The 22,983-nt window shown below is 50.5% G+C and overlaps 5 protein-coding genes across 5 annotated transcripts; 2 read left to right on the forward strand and 3 right to left on the reverse strand.

Annotated features, from left to right (window-relative positions):
- Positions 1–2,535: 2,535 nt before the first annotated feature.
- UHO2_01834 (putative 3-phosphoglycerate dehydrogenase) lies at positions 2,536–4,008 on the forward strand (the record flags this gene model as incomplete). Its single annotated transcript, XM_041559271.1, has 1 exon — positions 2,536–4,008. The coding sequence occupies one exon, from the start codon at positions 2,536–2,538 to the stop codon at positions 4,006–4,008; it is 1,473 nt and encodes a 490-aa protein (XP_041415205.1).
- Positions 4,009–5,773: 1,765 nt separating this feature from the next.
- Positions 5,774–7,423, forward strand: UHO2_01835 (uncharacterized protein; the record flags this gene model as incomplete). Its single annotated transcript, XM_041559272.1, has 1 exon — positions 5,774–7,423. The coding sequence occupies one exon, from the start codon at positions 5,774–5,776 to the stop codon at positions 7,421–7,423; it is 1,650 nt and encodes a 549-aa protein (XP_041415206.1).
- A 645-nt stretch (positions 7,424–8,068) lies between these two features.
- On the reverse strand, positions 8,069–9,493 carry UHO2_01836 (uncharacterized protein; the record flags this gene model as incomplete). The annotated part of the gene is made up of 1 exon (XM_041559273.1): positions 8,069–9,493. The coding sequence occupies one exon, from the start codon at positions 9,491–9,493 to the stop codon at positions 8,069–8,071; it is 1,425 nt and encodes a 474-aa protein (XP_041415207.1).
- A 715-nt stretch (positions 9,494–10,208) lies between these two features.
- On the reverse strand, positions 10,209–15,818 carry UHO2_01837 (uncharacterized protein; the record flags this gene model as incomplete). Its single annotated transcript, XM_041559274.1, has 1 exon — positions 10,209–15,818. The coding sequence occupies one exon, from the start codon at positions 15,816–15,818 to the stop codon at positions 10,209–10,211; it is 5,610 nt and encodes a 1,869-aa protein (XP_041415208.1).
- A 5,445-nt stretch (positions 15,819–21,263) lies between these two features.
- On the reverse strand, positions 21,264–22,125 carry UHO2_01838 (uncharacterized protein; the record flags this gene model as incomplete). The annotated part of the gene is made up of 2 exons (XM_041559275.1): positions 21,264–21,926; positions 22,051–22,125. The coding sequence occupies 2 exons, from the start codon at positions 22,123–22,125 to the stop codon at positions 21,264–21,266; spliced, it is 738 nt and encodes a 245-aa protein (XP_041415209.1).
- Positions 22,126–22,983: the final 858 nt, after the last annotated feature.

Consider the following 22,983-nt stretch of genomic DNA (forward strand, 5'->3'; position numbering starts at 1 on the left):
GTAGTCCACTGTGGTCCGGAGATCACCTCAAGCATCAGTCAACACACTGGACACTCATGTTGATGCCACCAACCTTATCACCAACACCATCAACCTCATCATCATCAACACTCACATCAGACCTTGGTGTCATCATAACCTATGCATTGATATTGATTGTGCCAAGCTACCCCTGAATGGAGTGTCCACAGAGGTCAGCTGAAACCTACAATAGTATATACAATGAATGCCACCCGCTGTCACTGTGCAACTTGATAGTCGCCAAACAACTAGCTCGTTGAGACAGATACCAAGACAATAGCTGTCGCACAGTTTGATAGTCACCATGTATCTCGACAGACCGACCTGGGTTTCAGGCGCGAGACCCCTGACACGCAGGAATCTAGGAATCGGGCTGATCATAGGATTTGCAGCAGAGTTCACTGAGATCTGTGGTAGAGACAGCACTATTACAGATCTCACCTAGATCAGCATGAGTGAAGTTGATATCATGAATCCCACCAGAATCCACAGTAAGCATGATCGTATGGCAGATTCTGTGGAGATCAGTGGCAAAGATGGTTGTATGGTGGACTTCACATGCAAAGGAGGACCAAGTGTTGCCAAGAAGGGAACCAAGCTCAGAAGCATGCAGACAGTTACCACTCAGGGGTTCACAAGATAGGAGTCAAGAGAACAGTTGCTGGTTAAGAGGAAGGAGAGCTGTGTCACTGACACTGGCATATAGTTCATGAGGAGGAAGAGCTGTGTCAAGGAGGTCGACACACTGCTCAAGAAGGACAGGAGTGGTGCTACAGGGACCCCTATATAGCACTCGACGAAGAGGGTACTCTCTGGAGAGAGAGCCAGAGCAGTGTTGCAGGTGACACTGCAAAAGATGTATATAAGCATACCTTCTCACCATAGGTGGATGAGTGGATGCTCATCCACTCTACACCATACATAACTAGTTATCACTTCAGCATAAGTATATATTAGTTTCAGTCAGTATAGTCACAATCAAGTAGATTGCTTCCATTGTAGTGCATGTGTTGTATCACTGCTCACTGATGTCCAAAGGCAGTTCATAGCAAACCAGCAGTCTGGATAAAGATAGAACTGAAGGCAGTCATCCACTGCAGTCTGGGGATCACCTCAAGCACTCAGTCAACACACTGGACACTTGTGTTGATGCCACCAGCAATCATATTCACACCAGACCTTGGTGTCAGTACAAGTTCACATTGTTATTGATTGTGCCAAGCTACCTCTGGACAGAGTGTCCCCAGTGGTCAGTCAAAACCTGCAATAACCTTCAAGCTACCACATATTTGAGTGAGAAAAGTCATAGAAGGCTTCTACAACAGATTTCAGCAAGAATAATAATAAAGGGCCTTTACCATGGATCTTACTAAGATCAGTAGTAGTTGTCTTTTTACTACAGATTTCGGGTTTCAGGCATGCAACCTCTGACAGAAGGCCTAGGTCTAATGGTTTATATAGATGGAAAACTGAATTTGGAGCATTGCATTGAGTTGCTGGAGGAAGCAGTGCCTGGTAGCATCTTGAAGTGGAAGAATATACAGAGAATTCTACCAAGGGATAAAGTGATCTTTCAGCAAGACAATGCCTGCCCTCACACTGCCAAAGTCACCAAGGAGTACCTGGAGGGGGTCAAAATCAATGTATTGCCCTGGCCTGCAATGTCTCCAGACCTGAATCCTATAGAACATGTGTGGCAGCAGCTGAAAAAGCAGCTATATCAGCAAAGATATACTATCAAGAACAAAGCTCAACTTATTGCAGCTATCAACAGGTTTTGGGCAACTTTTCCCAAGGAATCAGTCCAGGCACTCATAAAGTTGATGCCAAGGAGGTTACAGGCTGTAAGGGTTGCAAAAGGGGGCCATACAAAATACTAAAGTATAGTTTATAGTAATTTAGGAGGAGCTTTACACTCAAAAAAAGTTGTGGCACTTTCACTGTGCACAAATGTGGTCTAATCACAACAAAACTTATGTGTACTTGTAGCTCTCAATCTCAGCTTTCCAACAATATGTCACAAGCTACACTTAATTGAGGATACCAGCTCTTGAGAAGTGAAGTTGATGTGTGGTGATGAGCATTTAATTATCCTAAAAGATGCTGGGCAATTTTGGATGCGACTGTATTATTTCTTTTTTCTTTTTTCTTTTTTCTTTTTTCTTTTTTCTTTTTTCTTTTTTCTTTTTTCTTTTTTCTTTTTGCAGGTTTTGAAGAATTGATCAGAGTCGCACGCAACCTGAGCAACGAACGGTCAAGCGGGGCGTGTGAGAGAACCGGTACTACTGTATCAAGTGTGATTGATTGAATAGTCAGTGATGCTGGAATAAATCAGAGTGTGAACAAAGGCTCGAGCGCAGGCACATCCGACTGTCTGTTTGTGACCCTGTGCAGCTAAAGTCCGCATACAACACTCGCTGCGCTTTCGACACCTTCTCCTCCTTTCCTCTCACCATCATCTCAACAAACCCGGACTTCCTTTTTCGCCTCCAAGGATCTGCCTCACACAGAAAAATGACTGAAACACATGGACAAGCTTTCCACCGCGCTGGCTTCTCGCCGCCCGCCAACGCCGGCTCTTTCTCTGCTATGATGGCAGCACAACAAGCTGCTCAGCTGCTCGCCAATGGCAGTGCTATCCACCCCTCCACTTCGCCTTCCACTTCGTTCTCGCCCACTCGCGCTCGTGCTGCTTCACAGTCTGTGCCTCTCTCGGCACCGCGTCTCTTGACTCCCTTTGACACGGGTGACATCAAGATTCTCTTGCTCGAAAACGTCTCCCAGGGTGCTGTCAAGATGCTCAAAGAGCAAGGATATCAGGTCGACTTCAACACAAAGGCTTGGAGCGAAGAGGAGCTCATCCAGAACATTGGACAATATCACGCCATCGGTATTCGCAGCAAGACCAAGCTCACAGACAAAGTCTTCCGCGCCGCTCACAAGTTGCTCGTTGTCGGTTGCTTCTGTATCGGTACCAACCAGGTCGACCTCGAAGCTGCTGCCAAGGCCGGTGTTGCTGTTTTCAACTCTCCCTTCGCCAACTCGCGCTCGGTTGCTGAGTTGGTCATCGGTGAGATGATCAGCCTTTCGCGTCAACTTTGTGACCGTGTCAACGAAATGCGTGCTGGAACCTGGAACAAGGTCTCCAAGGGATGCTACGAGGTGCGAGGCAAGGTTCTTGGTATTGTGGGATATGGACACATCGGATCGCAACTTTCCGTCCTTGCCGAGGCAATGGGTATGCACGTCATTTACTACGATGTCGTTCCTCTCATGCCTCTCGGTTCCGCCAGGCAAGTGCCCACTCTCAACGAGCTTCTCGGATCCGCCGACTTTGTCTCGTTGCACGTCCCCGAGCTTGCCGAGACCAAGAACATGATCCGCGCCGAGCAGATCAAGGCGATGAAGAAGGGCTCCTACCTCATCAACAATGCACGAGGAAGCGTCGTCGACATCCCTGCTCTCGTCGAAGGTCTCAAATCTGGTCACCTCGCTGGCGCAGCCGTCGATGTCTTCCCCAAAGAACCCGCCGCTTCTGGACCTGGCACCTTCTCCAACGAACTCAACAGCTGGGCTTCGGAACTCTACCAACTCCCCAACGTCATGCTCACCCCTCACATTGGCGGCTCCACCGAAGAAGCACAACGCATGATCGGTATCGAAGTTTCCGACGCTTTGATCCGATACATCAATGTCGGTGGCTCGATCGGTGCAGTCAACTTCCCAGAAGTCGATCTGCGTGCAATTACCGAAGCCGACTCCAGAGTCATTCGTATCTGCTACGTCCATCAGAACCAGCCTGGCTCGTTGCGTGCAGTCAACGAGATCTTGGGATCGTTCAACGTCGACAAGCAGCATTCGGATTCGCATAAGGATGTGGCTTACTTGATGGCAGATATCTCGGGCGTGTCCGAGAATGACGTTCGTGAGATCTACGATCGTATTTCCAAGACAAATGCTAACATTCTTACTCGTTTGCTGTCGTAAGACTTGCAGCAGCAACTGACATTTCCCTCAACGGCAACTCTATCTGTATTGTACATAATTCGCATCTATTCAACACATTGCATTCTTTCAGGCACAACTTTCTCGGGGATGGCTTCGATTGACGATTGGTGAACATGTGTATTGCAAGGATTGGATGGGAAGGTCTGGCGAACAAGCGATCACTCGCAGGTAAGTGTAACACTGTCCTTATCAAATTTGCATCTGAGGGACGACCACATAGCCATGTTCTCATAGTCCATGCCAGCATACCCTCTCCATTGGTTGGGAGCCTTTATCCAGAAACAGTGGACGTCAGCGCCGTTACATTTGTAGTGATGAAGATAGCCGAACATGCCCTTGCTCTTGTCCGTGAACTTGTCGTTTTTGAGTATAGAGTTGTGACCAGAATAGCAGATGGTGGCGTCGCCGTGCCCGTACCCTTCAAGTGCGTCTACTTTGGATTTAATACAGGGGCGCTGGAGTGCGGCGTGGACTGCGCTGAGTAGAAGCAGGGAGATTGAGACTTACTTGAAGCCGATCATGATGATAGAACTTGAGTAAGATGGTAGGAGGGTTTGGATATGTGAAGCTTGGGAGGAAGACAGTGTGCCATGCCCCGCTCTATACATACTTGACCTTCGGGCCTCTACAGACCGTATTCAGCTTTGAAGCGGTGGGCCGTACTGCCCCTGAGCTTCTAAGAATGGATCTTTGTTCTTTGCGACTCACCAACATTAACAAGGAGATACGCTCTTCGTCAGCTTTGGTTGCCACGTCACACAACGCTGAAGCACCTCAGCACTTTTTCATCCGAGCGTGTCTCCTTGTGGGTTGGTTGCAAGGATGCCTCGTCGTTAGCCTAGCCACCATCTCATCAGTGTGTTGGCTCCAGCTCATGAAAACCGCCTCTCCCTTGCTGTGGAAGCTGAGTTGAAGATACGTCGGAATTTCCAGAGTCTAATACGGTAAGTCAGAATATTCGGGACCAGGAGACCCAAATTAAACGCGATGTTGGCGCGACCGAGATGAAAGCCAAGTTTGGGAGCATACGACGGCACATGAAGTGCGCCAAGCTGTGCGTTGTCATGGCAACGGTTATGAAATGGTTGCCGCTGGTCAGACGGTTGTAGAATTTGCTAAGTAGGAGGGATACTCGACTCACCTGAAGGCGACTCGACGTTGTCAGTGACGGTGTTAAGGTATATATAGTGAAAGTATGTGAGCTCTATTTCGATCTCACATACTTGGCCAACTTCACTCATTCGGATATACATCACATAGGCCCGAACCGAATCGACCGCCGCGATAGGCATCGGCATAGTTTCCCTGTAGTTCTAGCGGACTCTTATCAGCCGTCACTGCAAAGGTACATGGCTCAACAACATCTGCGGATTGAAGCTGTGCTGTCCTCGGCTGACCAGTGCTTGTGCCTCCGCTTCGGCTTTCGCTGTGTGAATGTGCCGTTCTGTTCACCGGCGAGTTAAGTTAGGGCGTCATTACTGTATTGTGCCAGCGTGAGCTGAGTTGCGTGTCTGATAGAGAGCGAGAGCTGTAAGCAAGGTGCTGTTCCCCGCATTTCCTTCGTCCTTATCTGTGTGGCACAAAGCGTGACTAGGCTCCACCCCCCAATCAGTAAGCGCACGGTTGGTGGTACAAATACAAAGCCGGTGCACCACCCTCCTCTCCTCTTCTCCATTACCGTCGGGTATCCCATCCACCTAGACACATACTCCTCAGCAACACTTGCAAACCTAAACCAGTCAACATGGGCTCCTACGCATCAAAACCCATCGCCGACAAGGCAGACACGTACGCCTCCTCCTCCGAGCAGTACAACGAGAAAGCCAAGTACACCATCAACCTCGACCGATCCACCACTCACGCCTCTAGCAGCAATGGAACGATCAACCACCATGCAGCTGACCGTCTTGCTCGTATCCAAGCCGAAACTCTCAGTCGTTCCCCCAAGTCCACTGCCGTTGAACGCAAAGCCGGAATCTCACTATCCTCCCTTCCTCAATGGCAGAACTCTGCTTTATCCAGCACAGCATCCCGTCTGGCACAGATGACACTCCACAACGCCTCCATCTCCGCCTCGCTTCACCGCCGAGACGTCGAAGTCTCCTGCGCATATATTTTCTCCCATGCCATTCCTTACGAGGTGAAGCCTGTGGTAAACCAGCGTTCCTCCGGCCGATGCTGGCTCTTTGCTACATGCAATGTCATCCGACATCAATCTGCCAAGGTTCTCGGATTGGACGAGTTCGAACTCTCGCAAAGCTATCTTTCGTTCTACGACAAGCTGGAGAAAAGTAACTACTTTTTGGAGAATATGATCGAGTTAGCGGATGAAAAGTTAGATCAGCGAGTTGTAGGGTTTCTCAAAACTGCACCTACCAACGATGGCGGGCAGTGGGATATGGTTGCCAACTTGCTCGAGAAATATGGTATTGTGCCTAAGAGCGTTTTCCCTGAGAGTTACAACTCGAGCTACTCTAGGGAGATCAACTGGCTCGTCACTGTGAAGTTGCGCGAGTACACGCTTGAGTTGCGACAGATCAAGGATAAGGTCGCCAGCAGACTCGTCAGTCTCTACGCACGCGAAGGCAAACAAGCTAGCAGCGAAGAAATCGCTCAAACAGTCCGACAAGCCCAGCGGGCGAGGAAAGATGAACAAATGGCAGAGGTCTACCGACTCCTTGTTATCTCTCTTGGTACTCCTCCTCAGCCGGATACCAAATTCACGTATAACTACAGAAACAGGGATGGAAAGTTCATCTCCATCCGCAGCACACCCAAGAAGTTCCTAGAGGAATACACAGGTACTTTTGACCACCAAAATCGCTGTTCGTTGATTCACGACCCCCGTCATCCCCCCAACCAGCTCATTACCGTTGACCGATTGGGTAATGTTTGGGAAGGCACACCCATCAGCTACGTCAACACCACTGTGAATGTTATGCGTCAAGCTGTGGTCAAGTCGATTAAGGCTGGTCATCCTGTTTTCTTCGGCTGCGACGTGGGTCAGTTTTCGCACAAAGAAAGCGGTATTATGAACCAAGACCTTTTGGGATACAGCGAGGCATTCAACATTTCCCTCGGCCTAACCAAAGCTCAGCGCATCGAGCTCGGTGAGTCTTCGATGACGCATGCAATGGTCATCACAGCGGTGCACATCGACGACAAGACAGGAAAGGTGGAGAGATACCGAGTGGAGAACAGCTGGGGTGAGGAGGGCGTGGGTAATGGGAAGGGTTTCATGGTTATGAGTGACAAGTGGTTCGAAGAGTTCAACTACCAGGTCGTGGTTAGTAAGGAGTTTGTTCCCAAGCATCTGTGGGCACTGTTCAAGAAAGGAGTTGGTGAGGAGACGATCAGGTTGCCTCCCTATGATCCTCTCGGTGCCTTGGCTTGATCGTATTGTCGAAGGAAGAATGTACATATTGTATTACAGTCGAACAAGATTCAAACAAACCTCTTTGAGCACGTATGCGTGTGGTGTGTCGCTTGCCTCTGCTCTGAGTCTTAGTTCGGCTTTGGGTTTGAATACTGTCGTCGGGACAACTGGCATCGTTTCGCGGAGAAGGCAAAGGTCATATTTGAGAACCTCGCCCAGACCCCATTCCGAAAGGAGCTCGCGAACATTGCAAGCGAGACGAGCCTCACGTCAAATTTGGGTTCCAGCATCAATTATCTCTTTCGGCTGTCGGAAACGAACGCAAGTCGAAGTCGAAGACACGTTCGACTCAGTCTCACTCAGAAGCTCCGTACGCAGACGGAGCAACATCTTGCCGACAATTCCATCGGCTACCGGAGGACAAATGAAGTTGAAGCCGAATTTAGCTCGACGCTAATGGAGAACTCCGCGGACGGAGCCACTGCCGGCATCTGTCTTCAAGGTCGACATCTCGTGAGATCACGTCAGGTCATTGACACTGTAGCAGAAGCAATCTCAACACAAGCTGTATCCGATCAGACACCAACAGCCTCATCTTGCTTGGAGACATGAAGAACGTCTTTGATTGCGAACACATCTCCATCTCCAGCACTGAACCAAAATCTAGAGAGCGGGCGGAGGACCCTTCCATCGACCCATCCCATAATTGGCCCTAATAACAACCAAATCCATCGCCATCCTAATACTATCTCTGACCAGATCGATCTTACTTCCACCCACTTCCTGCCAGTGTACCGCCACTTCAGCTATTGGGATCGGCAACCTTTTCAACTTCATCCACTCTTCCTCCTCTTGCTCTTCCTTCTGTTCTCCTTGTTGCTTACCAAAGCCTTCACTTTGTTCGGGCATGGGTGAGGGTGGGATGTGTTGTTGCAGTGCCAGCTGCGAAGAGGTTTGGGCGAGGATGAGGAGTTCAACGTCGAAAATCCACCCGTCGATATGACTTGTTGGGAATACAAGTCTAGCAGTTGGGCGAGTAAACAGTTTGAATCCGCACTGGGTGTCTTTGATCTCTGGTTGGACGGGGAGAGCTACTCGCTTTTCTCCTTTCTTTCCGCTGCAGTTCTCCTTCGTCTTCCCCTTTCCTCCTGAGATTCTCTTTAGCAAGCCTCCAAGGGTAGGTGGCCGGAGAAGGAGAGTAAGAAAGATGTGAAATGAATGCATGAGGAAATTTCGAATAAAGCTCCTCTTCACAACAGCGTCACTCTTGACCATATGCGCGCGGCTGCCCACCGCAACACCGTGACCAGCAGGTGTAAGAACATGGGAAAGAGTGAGAGAAAGCTTAGTGAGGTCGGAAAAGGAAGTTGCTCCGTCGGCATCAGCGAACAGGATCACGTGACCGCGTGAATGAAGGACTCCATGACGAACTGCTCCACCTTTGCCTCTGTTCTTAACCAGCCTTACAACACGAATTGCTGAAGGAGAGGGAGAGGTGCGTGCAAATTCTAGAGCAACTTGATGGGTGTTATCGTTTGAGCCATCGTCGACGACAATGATCTCGTAGCTGGCCAGCGGAGAAGTAAGGGCACGATGCACCGCTTCAGCAGTCCCACAGCGACCGTTGAGATGAAGCCTGTTCGAACCAGCTCCTTTCTTTTCGAGTCCCTGGATCAAGCTTCGTCTCCCAGCTTTCAGTCCTTCCAAGAATTCGACCGTCTCTTTGAGCATGACTGGTAATCGCTCCTTCTCGTTGTAGGCCGGAACGACGACACTGAGTTGCACCTCTGCTTCGTCTTTGATCTCAGCGAGTGGTTGTGCGTCTTTACTTTCGGTTGAGAGGTACGTAAGCTCGGAGGGAGAACTTTGCTTCGTGTCGGGTGTTAGCAGGATGAGAAGAAGGTAGAATGAGGAGGCAAGTAAGATGGCGAGAGTGGCAAGCACAAGGGTGATTTGTGGATAGTAGTGGTACAGAGCGATAGGAATGGCTGAGAGGAAGCTGTATATTGTTCCGTCAAGCAGAGATGTAGGGCCTGCTGTAGCAGCTCCACCGGCCATCGCGGCGCCTGCGCAACATGCAGCTCCCATTTTGTGTGACGATCAGCTTGATGATAGACTGTGACGGTTGTAGTCTACTAAATACCACGAGCTGAGTTGCGTGATCAGTCATTCAAATGGCCTGGCTCGCTGTGTGTTCGTGTCGACGAGATGAAGCATAAGCGAGCGTTCACCCTGTAGCGGATCTGAGCAAATTGGCGTACAGAGACCGTCACGCGTGTAGAGGTCTTGCTGCTGAGCTTGTCGCGCTCTGTTCCTGGATATCGAGGTCGAGAAGGAAGCGACGTCGAACTCGAGAATTAGATGAAGTGTGGAAGGTTGTGTAACGACAAGAAGACCTTCACAGCGTCGGACCCTTCTTCATTTCGTTTGGCACGCCTCCCCGCATACCAACACTGGTTCTGTGCTGCGTCGACGTGTCAGCTAAGTGTTGCAGATCCGGTTCGAAGTGTGCATTTCGAGTTCCATCGGCTTTCGACGTCGTGAGGTCGGCGAATTTCAGAACACGCTTCTAGGGTGAGAGGAAAGGTGGACAACAATTGAGGCCAAGAAATAGAAACACCATCACTGAATGATGGCGCCGTCTTTCAACGGACACAACCTTCAGCCTGCTTCCTGCCAACACTGGACACATGGACATATTGCACGAGCTACTACAACTTAGTTCTCACAGGTGTAAGAGCTGAAACAATAGATTAGTCTGCGACAAGAACGAGAGGTCGGAACGTGACAGGGTATGTGTGGTCTAAATACTATTCCTCCTAGCACTGACTCCACCACCTCTCCTCCTCATCCTCCTGCCACCCTTCCCTCCAGATTCATCCTCACCATCATACTCATCCTCGTCTCTCTCCACACCACTCGGCAGCTTCCCCTCCTTATCCCAGCCGTCCAACAGCTCCACGGCTGCCTTGTAGCCTTTCTCATAGATCGTATCGAATCTCCCGAAAGCCAGCGTACCAAACTCCTCCACGGGCATGCGCATGTAAAAGCAACCTTTGACCTTCTTGGCCTCTTCCAGCGTCTTGACTGAGCTGACGTACGTCAAGCGACCTTGAATATCGGGGATGGAAGGAATCTTGCCAGCGTCAGACCAAGGGTTCCATCTGTTGAGCAGGACCCACCAGCCTGAAAGAGTGTCTCCATAAGCCCGTGGACTCGTGTCATCAATCGAACCTACATCTACTGCGAATACCGAGCGTGCTCCCATAGCCAGCATAACTGTCACTGGTAAGTTATCAACATATCCTCCGTCGACCAGCATGTTTCCTTCGTCGACTAAGGGCGGGATGAGACCAGCAAGAGTCATTGACCCACGGATATAGCGCCAAGCATAGCCAGAGGTGTGAACCTCCATTCGAGACCAGGTGATGTTGGTGGTGTTGCAGAAGAATGGGATCCACATGTCCTCGATGTGCGTCTCTTGAATAGCTTTGAATACACCGCGATTGAATTCGTGACCCGTGGTATAGGATACCACTGGGTAGGTGAGATCCGATGCGAAACGCCAAAGAGAAGCCATGCGACCAGCGAATCGCTTCGCACGTCCAAAAGTCGAGACCATCTCCGCTTCTCTCGCATACAGCCCTCCAACCAGTGAACCGATAGATGTACCACCGACCATATCGATCGGAATGCCTCTTTCCTCCAATGCTCGGATCACACCTAGATGGGCACACCCTCTTGCACCACCTCCTCCAAGCACCAACCCAATGCTCATGCCGCACAATCTTCTAGCCAGCCTTGCGAAGTCCGATGCATGATGTGGCCTGCCCGACGCAGAAAGCGGAGTCTTAGTCTTTCGATATCTCTGCAGCGACGTCTCGAGCTTCTGCTTGAGATTGCGCAAAGCCTTGACGGCTTTTGGATCTCCGCCGTGCGACATGGCTGAAGCAACTCCATGTGATCCACTCAAACCTTGCATCTCAACATGATGATGTGCGTGAACCCAGGGTCGGTTCTTCAGCCACTCTCTCGTTGAGCCTGGCGGTACACTTCGATCGGGATGAAGCAGGACCAGCTCTTTGCGGGCGGTGGTCTTGACGCTCATCAGCAAGCGTTCGTACTCGCCCATGGCCGGTTCATCTCCGAAGCCGACCATCAAGACGCAATCAGCCTGTCGGATCGAGGTTTGAGACCAAGCTGAAGAGACGGGCGTATCCACCACGTAGACTACCATCCTGTATTTCTGCTCCAAATCAGCTAGCCAACCGGCCAGCTTCAACTTTCCCATCCGGCTGAAGGCATGCCTACCAAGAACACCCATCACGCTGCTTTGATCGAGGAAGATGGCTCGACCGCCAATCGTGTCGTCGAATGCAGCTTGTAGCTTGGCTGCAAAGTCAATGACGGGTACTTGGCGTGTGACTGGCACAATGGCCACCGTCTTGAGGTTGAGGTTGTTCCTGCCCAGATCAGGTAGACCAGGGATAGGTGCACCCAGCGCAGCACCTTCTTGCTTGCTTCTGATCAACTCAGCGCGCACTCTTCTCGCAATGATGCGAGAAATTTGAATCGTGATCGCAGGGTGTCGAACCGAGATAGCGTTGAACAGCGTTGAAGGCATCTTGGCCAACTCTGAGTCGCGGATAGCATGCAGTGTGGTCCTTCGCCTCGAGTTGGTAATGACATCAAGCTCGCCAACGCTATCGCCTTGACCGTACTCGTTATGCACCTCGATACCATTACTCTTCTCGGTGATGGCTCGCAATCGACCGTTGATGACAATGAAGAAGCTATCCGATGGGTCGTCTTCCCTATAGATGACCTGTCCGGCGTTCACTTGCTGCCAATCGAGCGACGAGTCGATGTGCAAGATCAAAGGTGGAAGCAAACTCAACAATCGCTTGCAGAGTGTCAACAGTACGATGGGACGACGCTCCATGATCCTCTCAAGGGCATGTGCGGGCAAGAAACCGACATAGACATCGGTCTTGGCTGTGATGTCGACATAACTCGCTGTACCGAGCAGACTTGAAAGATAGCCCGCGATGCCTCCGCGTCCGACCGTGAAGATGGAGCGCTTGCCGTCCTTTGAGCGGTGATTGGTCTGTTGTGCATTGGTGGCACGAGGGATTTGGTTCAGTAGTGGACGAGGGGCAGGTCTAGCAGAGGCAGGAGTCTGTGTAACGGTTGCATCCGAAGGGCGATGCGAAGTCGTGCCTGCCGTCCCGTTCGAGGTCATGCTAGGCTTGCGTGAGCTGGACTTGCCTGTACCCCCAGTGCCGTCGAGCGCGTTGCCGACCTTGGCTGATTCGATAGGACGTCTTCGCGCTCCACCAGCAAGAGTGCCGAACGATGTCGACGAAGATGAGCCTTCCGGCGCCTGAGGCCGATGCAGGGATGATGTAGCGCTGTTTCCAACGCTATTGGTGCGGTCAGCATCGGTGCCCCTGCGGTGCGATCGAGATGCGGAGACATCGAAAGAGGAAGCCTCATCGGTGCTGCCCGTGCACAACGAAGCAGTCGAGGGAGCCTTGTGATGCGAGCTGGCTTTATCCAGGTGTGGCGTGAGACCAGCGCTACGCCCTTTAGCGTTGGCTTTGCTGCTGGGCACCTTCCGGTCCTCCTCTTCCAGCTCATTGGCTTCAGCAGGCAGCAGGACGTCCAAGAAGCCATCGATGACGTAGAACAACCCGGCCCGACTTTCTCCAGCCTTCACCAGCGTGCTTCCAGCTGGGAAGAACTTGATCTCGACTTCGTTCTCAAAGTCGGAAAGGTGGAAACCTGATGGTCCATGTCCAGCCATGGAGCTGTTGGTGCCGGTCATACTCTCCTCTTCGGCCATAGCGGCGTCAAGCATACTGAGCGAGCTGAAGGCCGACTTGAATACCGATCGCTGTAGCAATGAGTCTTGAGCATTAATGTGCGGACTAGCTTGGTAGCTGGTAGCAATGGGCGAGTTGGCAGCTTGAGCGAGACCGATACTCTTAGCGATGCAGTCCATGACTTCGTTCTTGATATCAAAGTGCGCTAGACCGATGTGCGAGAAAGGTGAGTCGCCATCCATAACATCGCTGCCAGCTGTCCCGTTGCGCCTAGGAACCGGAGACACACCGGATCGTGGGCTGGTGCCGCTGGTAGAGTCGTCCATGGGATGAGGCAGAGGTCCGTGGAAGGGTTCGAGTTTCGAAACAGAGCATGGCTTGGCGCGCGGAGTCGGCTGAGCCGAATGCATATCAAAGCCGCTATTGTGCCATCCGTTCTCACTCAGGCTGGCCATGCTGAGCAGATCACCTGGTCCAACCATATTGCGTGCGGTTGGGGTCTTGAGAGGAGGGTCAGGATGGCCCCATGGCGTCTTTGCAGTCGAAATGCGAGAAGGCGGAGCAGCTTTTCTATCTGTCTGTTTCGGGCTTGATGTGAGGTTTGGCTGCTCTGTGACGATTCTTACCCTTGGCGAACTGCTAGTTCCATCAGTGTCGCGCGCTGCGCTTGGCATGGGTGTGGTGCTGCGTTGAGTGGTAGAAGTCCATTCCTGAAAGTTGCGGAAGTAGTCATCATCGCCGTAGACGGACGTCGAATCACGTTTAGAGGTGGGCTGAGGTAGGAAGCGATGGCGGAGCTTGTCCATGCCACCCTTCTCGTAGAACTCGGACGGCAGCGGGAAGCAAGCGAGATCGTTGATCGACTTTTCCGTGCGCATGACTTCCTTCGTCAGGCCGAGGTACTTGTGTGCAGTGTGGAACGTGACTCGTGAAAGTCGTGCAAGGATAACCTGCACAATATGGGCAGCTGCGTTCGGGAACTTCTTGGTGAGACGCTTGAAGGCCTCTGCAGGGATGACTGCCAATGTGGTGTCGACAGTAGCACGTGCAACAGTCCCTGCGCCTTGTCGGTGTATGGGATCGCCAGTACGAGCCGAATGGCCGTGCGCGCTATAACTCATATTGCTGAGAACGGACCCGGGCGTGCTGGGTCCGCCAAGACCTTCATGCAAGGCATGAATCGATGTGGCACGTCCACGGAATTGAGGAGACTGCGACGAGCTCGGTACGTTGGACATTGACGTCCCTGCTGAAGAAGCATTGCAGCCAGGTGCAAAGTGAGAGAAAGGAGCCGAAGCCTGTGCTGGAGGCATCTGAAGGTCTGGAGCATGGCCAAGAGAATTTGTGCCATTGTCATCTAGGTTCTCGTGAGGATCCATGATGGTGCTCGTGTCGCCATCTTGCACAGTCATGGAGCCGGTTCCGGAAGAAGCGGTGCGCGAGTGAGACGATCTGGAGCCAGCACGCATGGCAGATCCGCCGAGTCTTTCCACAGCGCCTTCGGTGGAAATGGCAGCAGGGACGTTGCGGAGAGCAGCAGCGTTGAGCTGAAGTTGAGCAGCTGTCTGAGATGGTGCGTTGAAGGCTGAGGAGTAAGGAGAGATTGGCGCTGTCAAGTTTTCTGCACCGGCAGTGCCCCTATTGCTGCCTCGTGACCGGTATGGTCCTGCGCTGGTGCCGAAGTGACGGTCCATATTGGATGCGCCGGCGTGATGTGGTCCAAGATAAGAGTCATCGTCACCAAACGAGAGCTTGACATCTTCGGTAAAAAGGCTTAGGATAGTGAAGAGACTGCTAAGCGTACCTCCACTTTCGACCTCGTTGAGCAGCTGATAGCCACTATCGTCTTCATCCTCGACAGAGTCTTGGCCGACAGCGCTCGCTGTACTGGCAGGCAAAGGAGCAAAGACCTGCACGTGACCATCGATGACGATGTAAAAGGAGCAGTCGGTGTCGAGTGAAAGGCTATCGCCGGCAACGAGTCTCCGAGTTTGCAAATGTCTGGCGAGTTCGTGGAAGACGGGCTTTTCGAGGAAACCGAAGATGCGGATGGCCTGGAGGAAATCGTCGAGGTAGTTGTGAAAGCTGCCACGATCGTTGTCACCTCCTGCCGAGGCTACATCTGGATTGAGGTTGAATCCTTCGTCTCGGGTGAGTGGCACTTCACGGAGACGCTCGTACTTGTTGAGGTGACGGTATCGAAGCCAGATGAAGGCCGAGACGAGCGACGTGAGGAATAGAAGAGCCAGTGAGGGGAAGTTGAGCTGTAGCGTTAGACTGTAGTGAAGGATGGTGTAGACCAAGCTAGGAACGGTAATGGTCGAGAAAGTGGCCAAGATTCGAATGAGGTTGAGCGAGGCTAGCACGACTCGAAGAAGTCCATCGATGAGGGCAATGATTGGATTGCGCTCATCAGCATACGAGGCAGCCGCTGTAGCTGCCGTTGCAGCATCAGATGCTACGGTTGCACTTGACTTGACTGCACTTGCCGCTGTCGTGGCAGCCGCGTCAGCACTGGAAAGCGAAGACAAGGCGGACAAGGTGATGGAGGACCATGACGCCTGTGAAGCCGCGGGGACCTGCGACATGTGGTCTGTCTTTGGCTAGAATTCAGAGAAGACGAGCTCAAAAGCTTCTATGTCGGCGTCGTTGGTGATTGAGGTAGTGTGATAGAAGCATGAGATCGACTCAGCCTTACTTGTGGTACTTGAGGATGGAAAGCAAGGGTTCAAGGCTCGGTTAAAGGGTTGAAAACAGCCGCTGAGTGACCACAATGCGCTGTGCTGGGTCAGATGGTGCGAGCCCTTTTCCGATTTTCATTCCGGCTCAACTATCGGGGGGGTTTTCCCCCTCCTGTCTTTGCCGAAGGAAGCGATCCAATATGATGATACATGCTGACATAAACACAATCGGGGATCTGATGGAACAGATCTTTCCAAAGATCGGGTACAACACAATCACGCTTGTTGTCAAGCTAGATCATGAAGAAGGTTACTCCCACATTTGGCATGTAACGTAGTTCACATACATGTCAAATTCACCTAGGTCTCGGATTGGAAGTGGCCAATTTTGCTCTCGAAAATGGAGGGGGACTTGGGAGTTTCTGGACTCAAAATTGCTGAAACAGCCAAGTTCCCCTCTCAATTTTGAAATTTTGAGGCAACAGCTTCAGTCAATTTTTGTTCAACACACACACACACACACATGACAAGCAGACCAGTCCACCATAGATGTGGACCTTCACTATATCAAAGTACAACAACAACACTTGAATTGCAATGCAACATAGGATCACATGAAGGGTGGCATGGGTGGAAGGAAGGGTGGCATTGGCTGCCACCTGGGCAATGGGGGCTCGACAGGTAAGTGTCAGAGGTCTCATGCCTAAAACCTGAAATCTGTGGTAGAATTGCAACTACTACTGAACCTATTGAGATCTGTGGTAAAAGGCCTTTATTATTATTCTTGCTGAGATCTGTTGTAGAAGCCTTCTATAATGTTTCTCACTCAAATATGTGATAGCTTGATTGTTACTGCAGGTTTCGACTAACTGCTGTGGACACTCCATCCAGAGGTAGCTCATTGTCAGGGGTTGCATGCCTGAAACCTGATATCTGTAGTAGAAACACATCTACTACCAATCCTATTGAGATCTGTGATAAAAGGCCTTTATTATGATTCCTGCTGAGATCTGTTGTAGAAGCCTTCTATGACTTTTCTCACTCAGATATGTGATAGATTGATTACTATTGCAGAATTCAACTGACCACTGTGGACACTCTGTCCAGAGGTAGCTCAGCATGATTGCTAATCAATAGATACCTTGACATGACACCAAGGTCTGGTGCTGCTGCTGTTGTTTTGCTGACACAAGTGTCCAGTGTGTTGACTGAGTGCTTGAGGTGATCCCCAGACTGCAGTGGACAACTGCCTTCAGTTTCTAATGATCAAGAGAGCTGGACCACAGTATGATCCACCTTTGGTGTTGATCGATATCCAGACCACAGTTAATACCACCTTTGCATGATGTCAGTGAGTGGTGATACAACACACACACTATGATAGAAGCAATACTATGTGATTGCAACTTGCTGACAGAAAACTACTAAGTATACTTATGCTGAAGTGATAACTAGTAATGTATGGTGTAGAGTGGATGGGGATCCACTCAACACCTATGACAAAGAGCGAGGTTATATAACCATTCTCGCAATGTCACCATGCGACATTGCACCCTGCTCTGGAATGTCTCTTCAGCACTGCTCCTCCTCCTCCTTGTCCTTTCTATCCCTTCTATCCATCCTGCGGTGTGTCATGGGTCTGGATGCGCAGGAAGCAGGAAAACCCATCAAGACATATGAAGGGAGCACAGGAATCAAGGTGTCACAGGGACGGCTGGCCTGCGCAAGAGAGTGCGCCAAATGATCAGCGGCAGTTATGATAATGTCACGTAACGGAGCAGTATATGAAGGGTGCACAGAAGATCAACATATGAAGGGTGTGCCAGATTGATCAGAGTCAAAAACCATCGGGGATCAACGAGATTAATCGGGTTGGCAGCACACATGAATTATGAGATCAATCAAACCCCAGAAATCCAGATCGATCTCATGGGATCAGTCAGAGTCAGCCGGATCAGCACACTTCAAATGAGTCAGCCAATCTGAACAAGTACTCGGAGCTGTGCTGATGATGGAGGCAGTTGGATCAGCACACCTCAACTAATCGGCTGATCCAAACAGGTATTCGGAGCTGTGCCGATGTCAGAATCAGTCGGATCAGCATGCTTCAACTAGTCAGCTGACCCAAGCAAGTATTCGGAGCTGTGCCAACAATGGAGTCAGTCAGATCAGCATGCTTCAATTAGTCGGCCGATCTGAACAAGTCAAGATGGAACTGTGCTGATGTGACCACATGACCAGGGGGTATGGTCATGAGGTTCAAAAGGGAATTCACAAGATTAAGTCAAAAGGGGGGCCATGCCGAAAGGGGGGCATCACACATCAGACAGAAGGAGAGCATGTAGGTGAGAGGGCAGTGTTGCATAACCCTTATGCTGAGCAAACAGTAGGAGTGCAGTATCAAAGGGGTTGATGCCAGCAGGGCAAGGCAGTGCCTAACAGGGGACAAAGGCCCCTCAAGAGGAGCAGGATAGGTGTCAAGGGAAAACACCAACCAGATGTATAAATACTCTCATTCTACCATAGCCTATGAGTGGATCGGCATCCACTCTGAACTCAACTTACTTACTCTATACTTACTTGGTTACATATCATCACAATAGCAGTGCTCTTGCAATGACTCTCAACGTGTGTGTTGTATCACTGTTAGTCGACAACTGTAGGCAGTGTTCTTCACACTAGCGGTCCAGTTCATTACTGTAGGCAGTGTTCTTCACACTAGCAGTCCAGTTAATTACTGTAGGCAGTGTTCTTCAACACCAGCAGTCCAGTTCCTTGCTGTAGGTGGTGTTGCTTGACACCAGCAGTCCAGTCAGTTATTGTAGGTGGTGTTTCACACCAGTGGTCCAGTAACTCACATCCTCTGTAGGCGATTAGCATATTGCAGTCCAGATGATGTCCAAGAGCATTATCAACAGTACTACAAACACTCATACTGTAGGGGAGGGTGTATCACTCACTCACCAACAAACAACGTCTGTGCTGCACAACCTCTGAACAGAGTGTTCAAGGCAGTCAGTTGAGACTTACTAGGCAACGATGCTTGGTTATGTTTAGGTGAATCATATCGAGTAGTCCTTACTCAATCAACCTCAGCTAGTCTCTGGCGCGCGACCGCTTACACAAGGGATCAGGCCAATTGAGGGAGCTCCAATAGAGGTCACCAAGATCTGTAAAAGAGAAGGCTCTATGACAGATCTGACCTAAATTGGCACAAGCAATAATGGTACCACAGGCCTTGCTAGGATCTGTGGTAAACAGGGTAGTATTACATATTCTGCAGAGATCAGTGACAAGGAGGACTGTACAACAGATCCATTGGAGATGAGTGGCAAGGACCCCCTGATACCACCCTGATGAAGCAGGGGGCCAACTCCACAATGAAATCGGAGCAGGAGGATGGGTGAGATGAAAGGTGGGGCAGGTTGCCACTCAGATGAGGTGGGAAAGGCCCCTATCAGGTGGTGGAGCAGCATGAAGACTCTCCATCCACAAGAGGTGAGAGAAGCAGTGCTGAGAAGCAGTATTGCTAGACAGACAGGACAAGGGAGGAGGAGCAGTGCTGGAGGAGGTCTTTCAGAGCAGGGGCAAGCATCACTGGTGACACTTGGCAAATGGTTATATAGCCATGCTCCTCATCATAGCAGTTGAGTGGATCTCCATCCACTCTACACCATACATTAGTAGTTATAGCTTTACACATAAGTATACATTAGTATTCAGTCAGCAAGTTGCAATCTCAATAGATTGCTTCCATCATAGCATGTGTGTTGTATTGCTGCTCACTGACATCCAAAGGTGGTTCATAGAAACCTGCAGTCCAGATAACAATAGAACTGAAGGCAGTCATCCACTGTGGTCCAGGGATCACCTCAAGCATTCAGTTGACACACTGGACACTCATGTTGGTGACAACAACAATCTCAATCACACCAGACCTTGGTGTTAGTACCAGTTCATATCAGTTATTGATTGTGCTGAGCTACCTCTGGATGGAGTGTCCACAGCATTTAGTCAAAACCTGCAATAGCAAAACCATTACTGCATCTTCAAGCAAGAAAAGTGATAGAGATGTCTCTACTACATATCTCACCAAGAATCATAATACCACAAGCATTGTTGCATATCTTGACAGGATTTGTAATAGATGCAGTTCTATTACAGACATCAGGTTTTGGGTGTGCGACCGCTGACACAGTGCTGCTCGTCAGCACCGTGTCTCGTGCTTCCTGCAGATGGACAGTCTTCACATTGTCTCATCATTGACAGGGGTCATTCCCACCTCATCTGAGCAACAGTTTGCACCCCCCTTTCATTTCTCCCATCTACCAGCCCTGGTTTCATTTACCAAGCAGGTCCCCTGCTTCATTGGCAGTGGACCCAGATGTCATTGCCACCCATCCATGATATTGACATCCTTTTGCCAGTTTTAGTTAGATCTGTTGCATGATCACAATACTACTGATTCCAGCAGGTTTTGCTGTAAGCTTCCACTCTTACCAATTTGAGCAAGATCTGTTGTAGGACCTCTCTACTACTGATCATGATGGATTTGGCTTTTGGACCCTCATTTGGCCCAATCCAACGATTCCTGCGCCACTCCTCATACGTTTCCAGATCCTCCTGCGCATCCGGTCCTATGACAGAACCTGTTGTATCCTAATCGTACAACAGATCTTGCGGAGGACGCCGATCTCACGGTCTGCACAACAAGACAGACAGCGAGGACATTGGGGTCGCCACCCTGATGAAGCAGGGGGCCGACTCCATGATGAACTCAGAGCAGGAGGATGGGTGAGATGAAAGGGGGAGCGGGTTGCCACTCAGATGAGGTGGGAAAGGCCCCTATCTGGTAATGAAGCAGCATGAAGACTCTCCATCTGCAAGAGGCAAGAGAAGCAGTGCTAAGAAGTGGTATTGTAAGACAGGCAAGACAAGGGAGGAGGAGCAGTGTTGGAGGAGGTCTTTCAGAGCAGGAGCAAGTGTCGCTGGCAACACTTGGCAAATGGTTATATAACCATGCTCCCCATCATAGCAGTCAAGTGGATCGCCATCCACTCTACACCTTACACTTTACTAGTTATCACTTCAGCATAAGTATACTTAGTAGTTTTCCATCAACAGTTGCAATTGCAGAGCATTGCTTCTACCTAGTGCATGTGTTGTATCACAAGCTACCTGATGCCATCCAAAGGCAGTTCATTCTGCAGTCCAGATAACGGTCGACACCAAAGGCGGTTCACACTGTGGTCCGGCTCTCTCGATCATAGAACCGAAGGCAGTCGTTCATCTCGACTCATTTTCGGGCCAGTTCGTAGCTGAATGAGCTTCGGCCCATACTTTGCGATCCTTCTAACGATTGGCTATCTGAGCTACATCGACCGTCACAAAGACGGCGTGCGCACCTTCTTTGACCGCTTGCCGAACGAGCTTAGTAGAAGTGGCGTGGTCTCGCTGAACGTAGAGCTGAAGAAAGTGGTCTGCAAAGATGTTCTCGGACTTGGCTCGCTTTTGTAGATCGAAGGTTGAAACCATGTGAGGCAGTTTACACTGGGCTAGGCCATTGGTGAGATGCCAGTCGCAGTCAGGACCGGCCATGTGAGTGTTCCCTACAGCCGAGCCCATGATGGGTAGAGGGTATGGCTTGCCGAACAGAGTGACAGATGTGTCGACCGTATCAACCCGTCTTAGCACGCGCGGGTTGAAGTAATAGCGAGAGAAAGCGAGACGATTGGCCTGTAAGCTGGCCTCAGTGTCTGAACCGCATGCGTAGAAGGCAGATGCTAGCGGTGGCAGGACAATAAGAGCGGCAATTTCCATGTCGTCCAGATTGGTGAGGTCTTTGAGCCTTGGAAGCCGTCTTCTAGCCGACGCAACTTTTCCGCTCTGACGCTGTTGTGCTTCGAGTACTTTGGTGTGCGAATCCGAAAGAAGTCGCTTATGTACCTCGTCATCTTGTGTATGACCGTTTTTGGTTCGCAGATCCAGTCGACCCTTGTAGGAGTGCTGAGGCAGCTGTGATAGGGCTGAGGTAGTGTGTTCTGCCTTGAAAGCAATCGTGGCATCCCTTGCCGGCGTACTTGAGCAGCATCGCTTTGCCGCCGGGGTGACTGTCGAGGTACGAGGTGACGTCGTATACGCCACCCTCGACGACAAGCCATGCGTCGCTGGGGCTCGAGTGTCGCCGAATCTGCTCCGCACTTATCTGTGACATTCTTGTGGCATGAACGCGGTCTGTGTTGGTGGTATGCAATCATGAAGGAGTGTCATCTTTGGAGACTGAACGTTTGTGTAACGAAGTGCGGGGTATCCGGCAACCATTCGGCCAATTTCTCGGTCAATACGCTAGACGCTCAAATGTGGTGGTACTTGTTAGACCACTACTACGCACACAGTATCTTTTTTATCTTTGGGAAGATAGTGTTCGAAGTCGCCGCATGGCCATCATCATCTCACACTTTCGACTCAGTGATTCAGCAGCTGAACCGCATTTTTGGTGCGACGCAGACCTTCCCAGGCTGCTGCAAAGAAGATCGGTTCCAGCCAGCATCGAGAGATCGACATTGCACATTGTCTGTGCCTGGGTTTGAGAGACGTGAACTCGGCAAGTTGGTTTAGTGCGAGTTGTTGACGTTCAGTGACGCTAGCTGCAAGGAAAAATTTAAAACGCCGACAGGAAACAGGCAGAAGCGAGACCAAAGCAGCATGCACACCTCGCACAAACGAGGAGGTTTTGCTTGCCTTGATTTGCCTTGTGCACCCTAAAATTTGCGACCCTGAGTGAACTTCGGCTGTTGATGCACAATGTGAATGCAAGGTTTTGAGACCGTCGTTGACCATTCAGCAAACACACAAGGTGCCGGCGGCTGCAGGGAAAGTTTGTTGAAGACACTCTAAGCCTGACCTGACTGCATTGGCATTCTTCATGCTGGTACCAGCTATGATGTCTCATCCTTGCCTTTACATTCAAGTTGAATGGGGGCATGGATCTCTACAACCTCAGCAGCCAGAAGATCGACAGCTCGAGGCTTGAGCCTGAGACTTTGCTTTTTCAAAGTGAATTTTGAGACCC

Source organism: Ustilago hordei (genome assembly GCF_900519145.1).
Source record: "Ustilago hordei strain Uho2 genome assembly, contig: UHO2_contig_03, whole genome shotgun sequence".
NCBI lineage: Eukaryota > Fungi > Basidiomycota > Ustilaginomycetes > Ustilaginales > Ustilaginaceae > Ustilago > Ustilago hordei.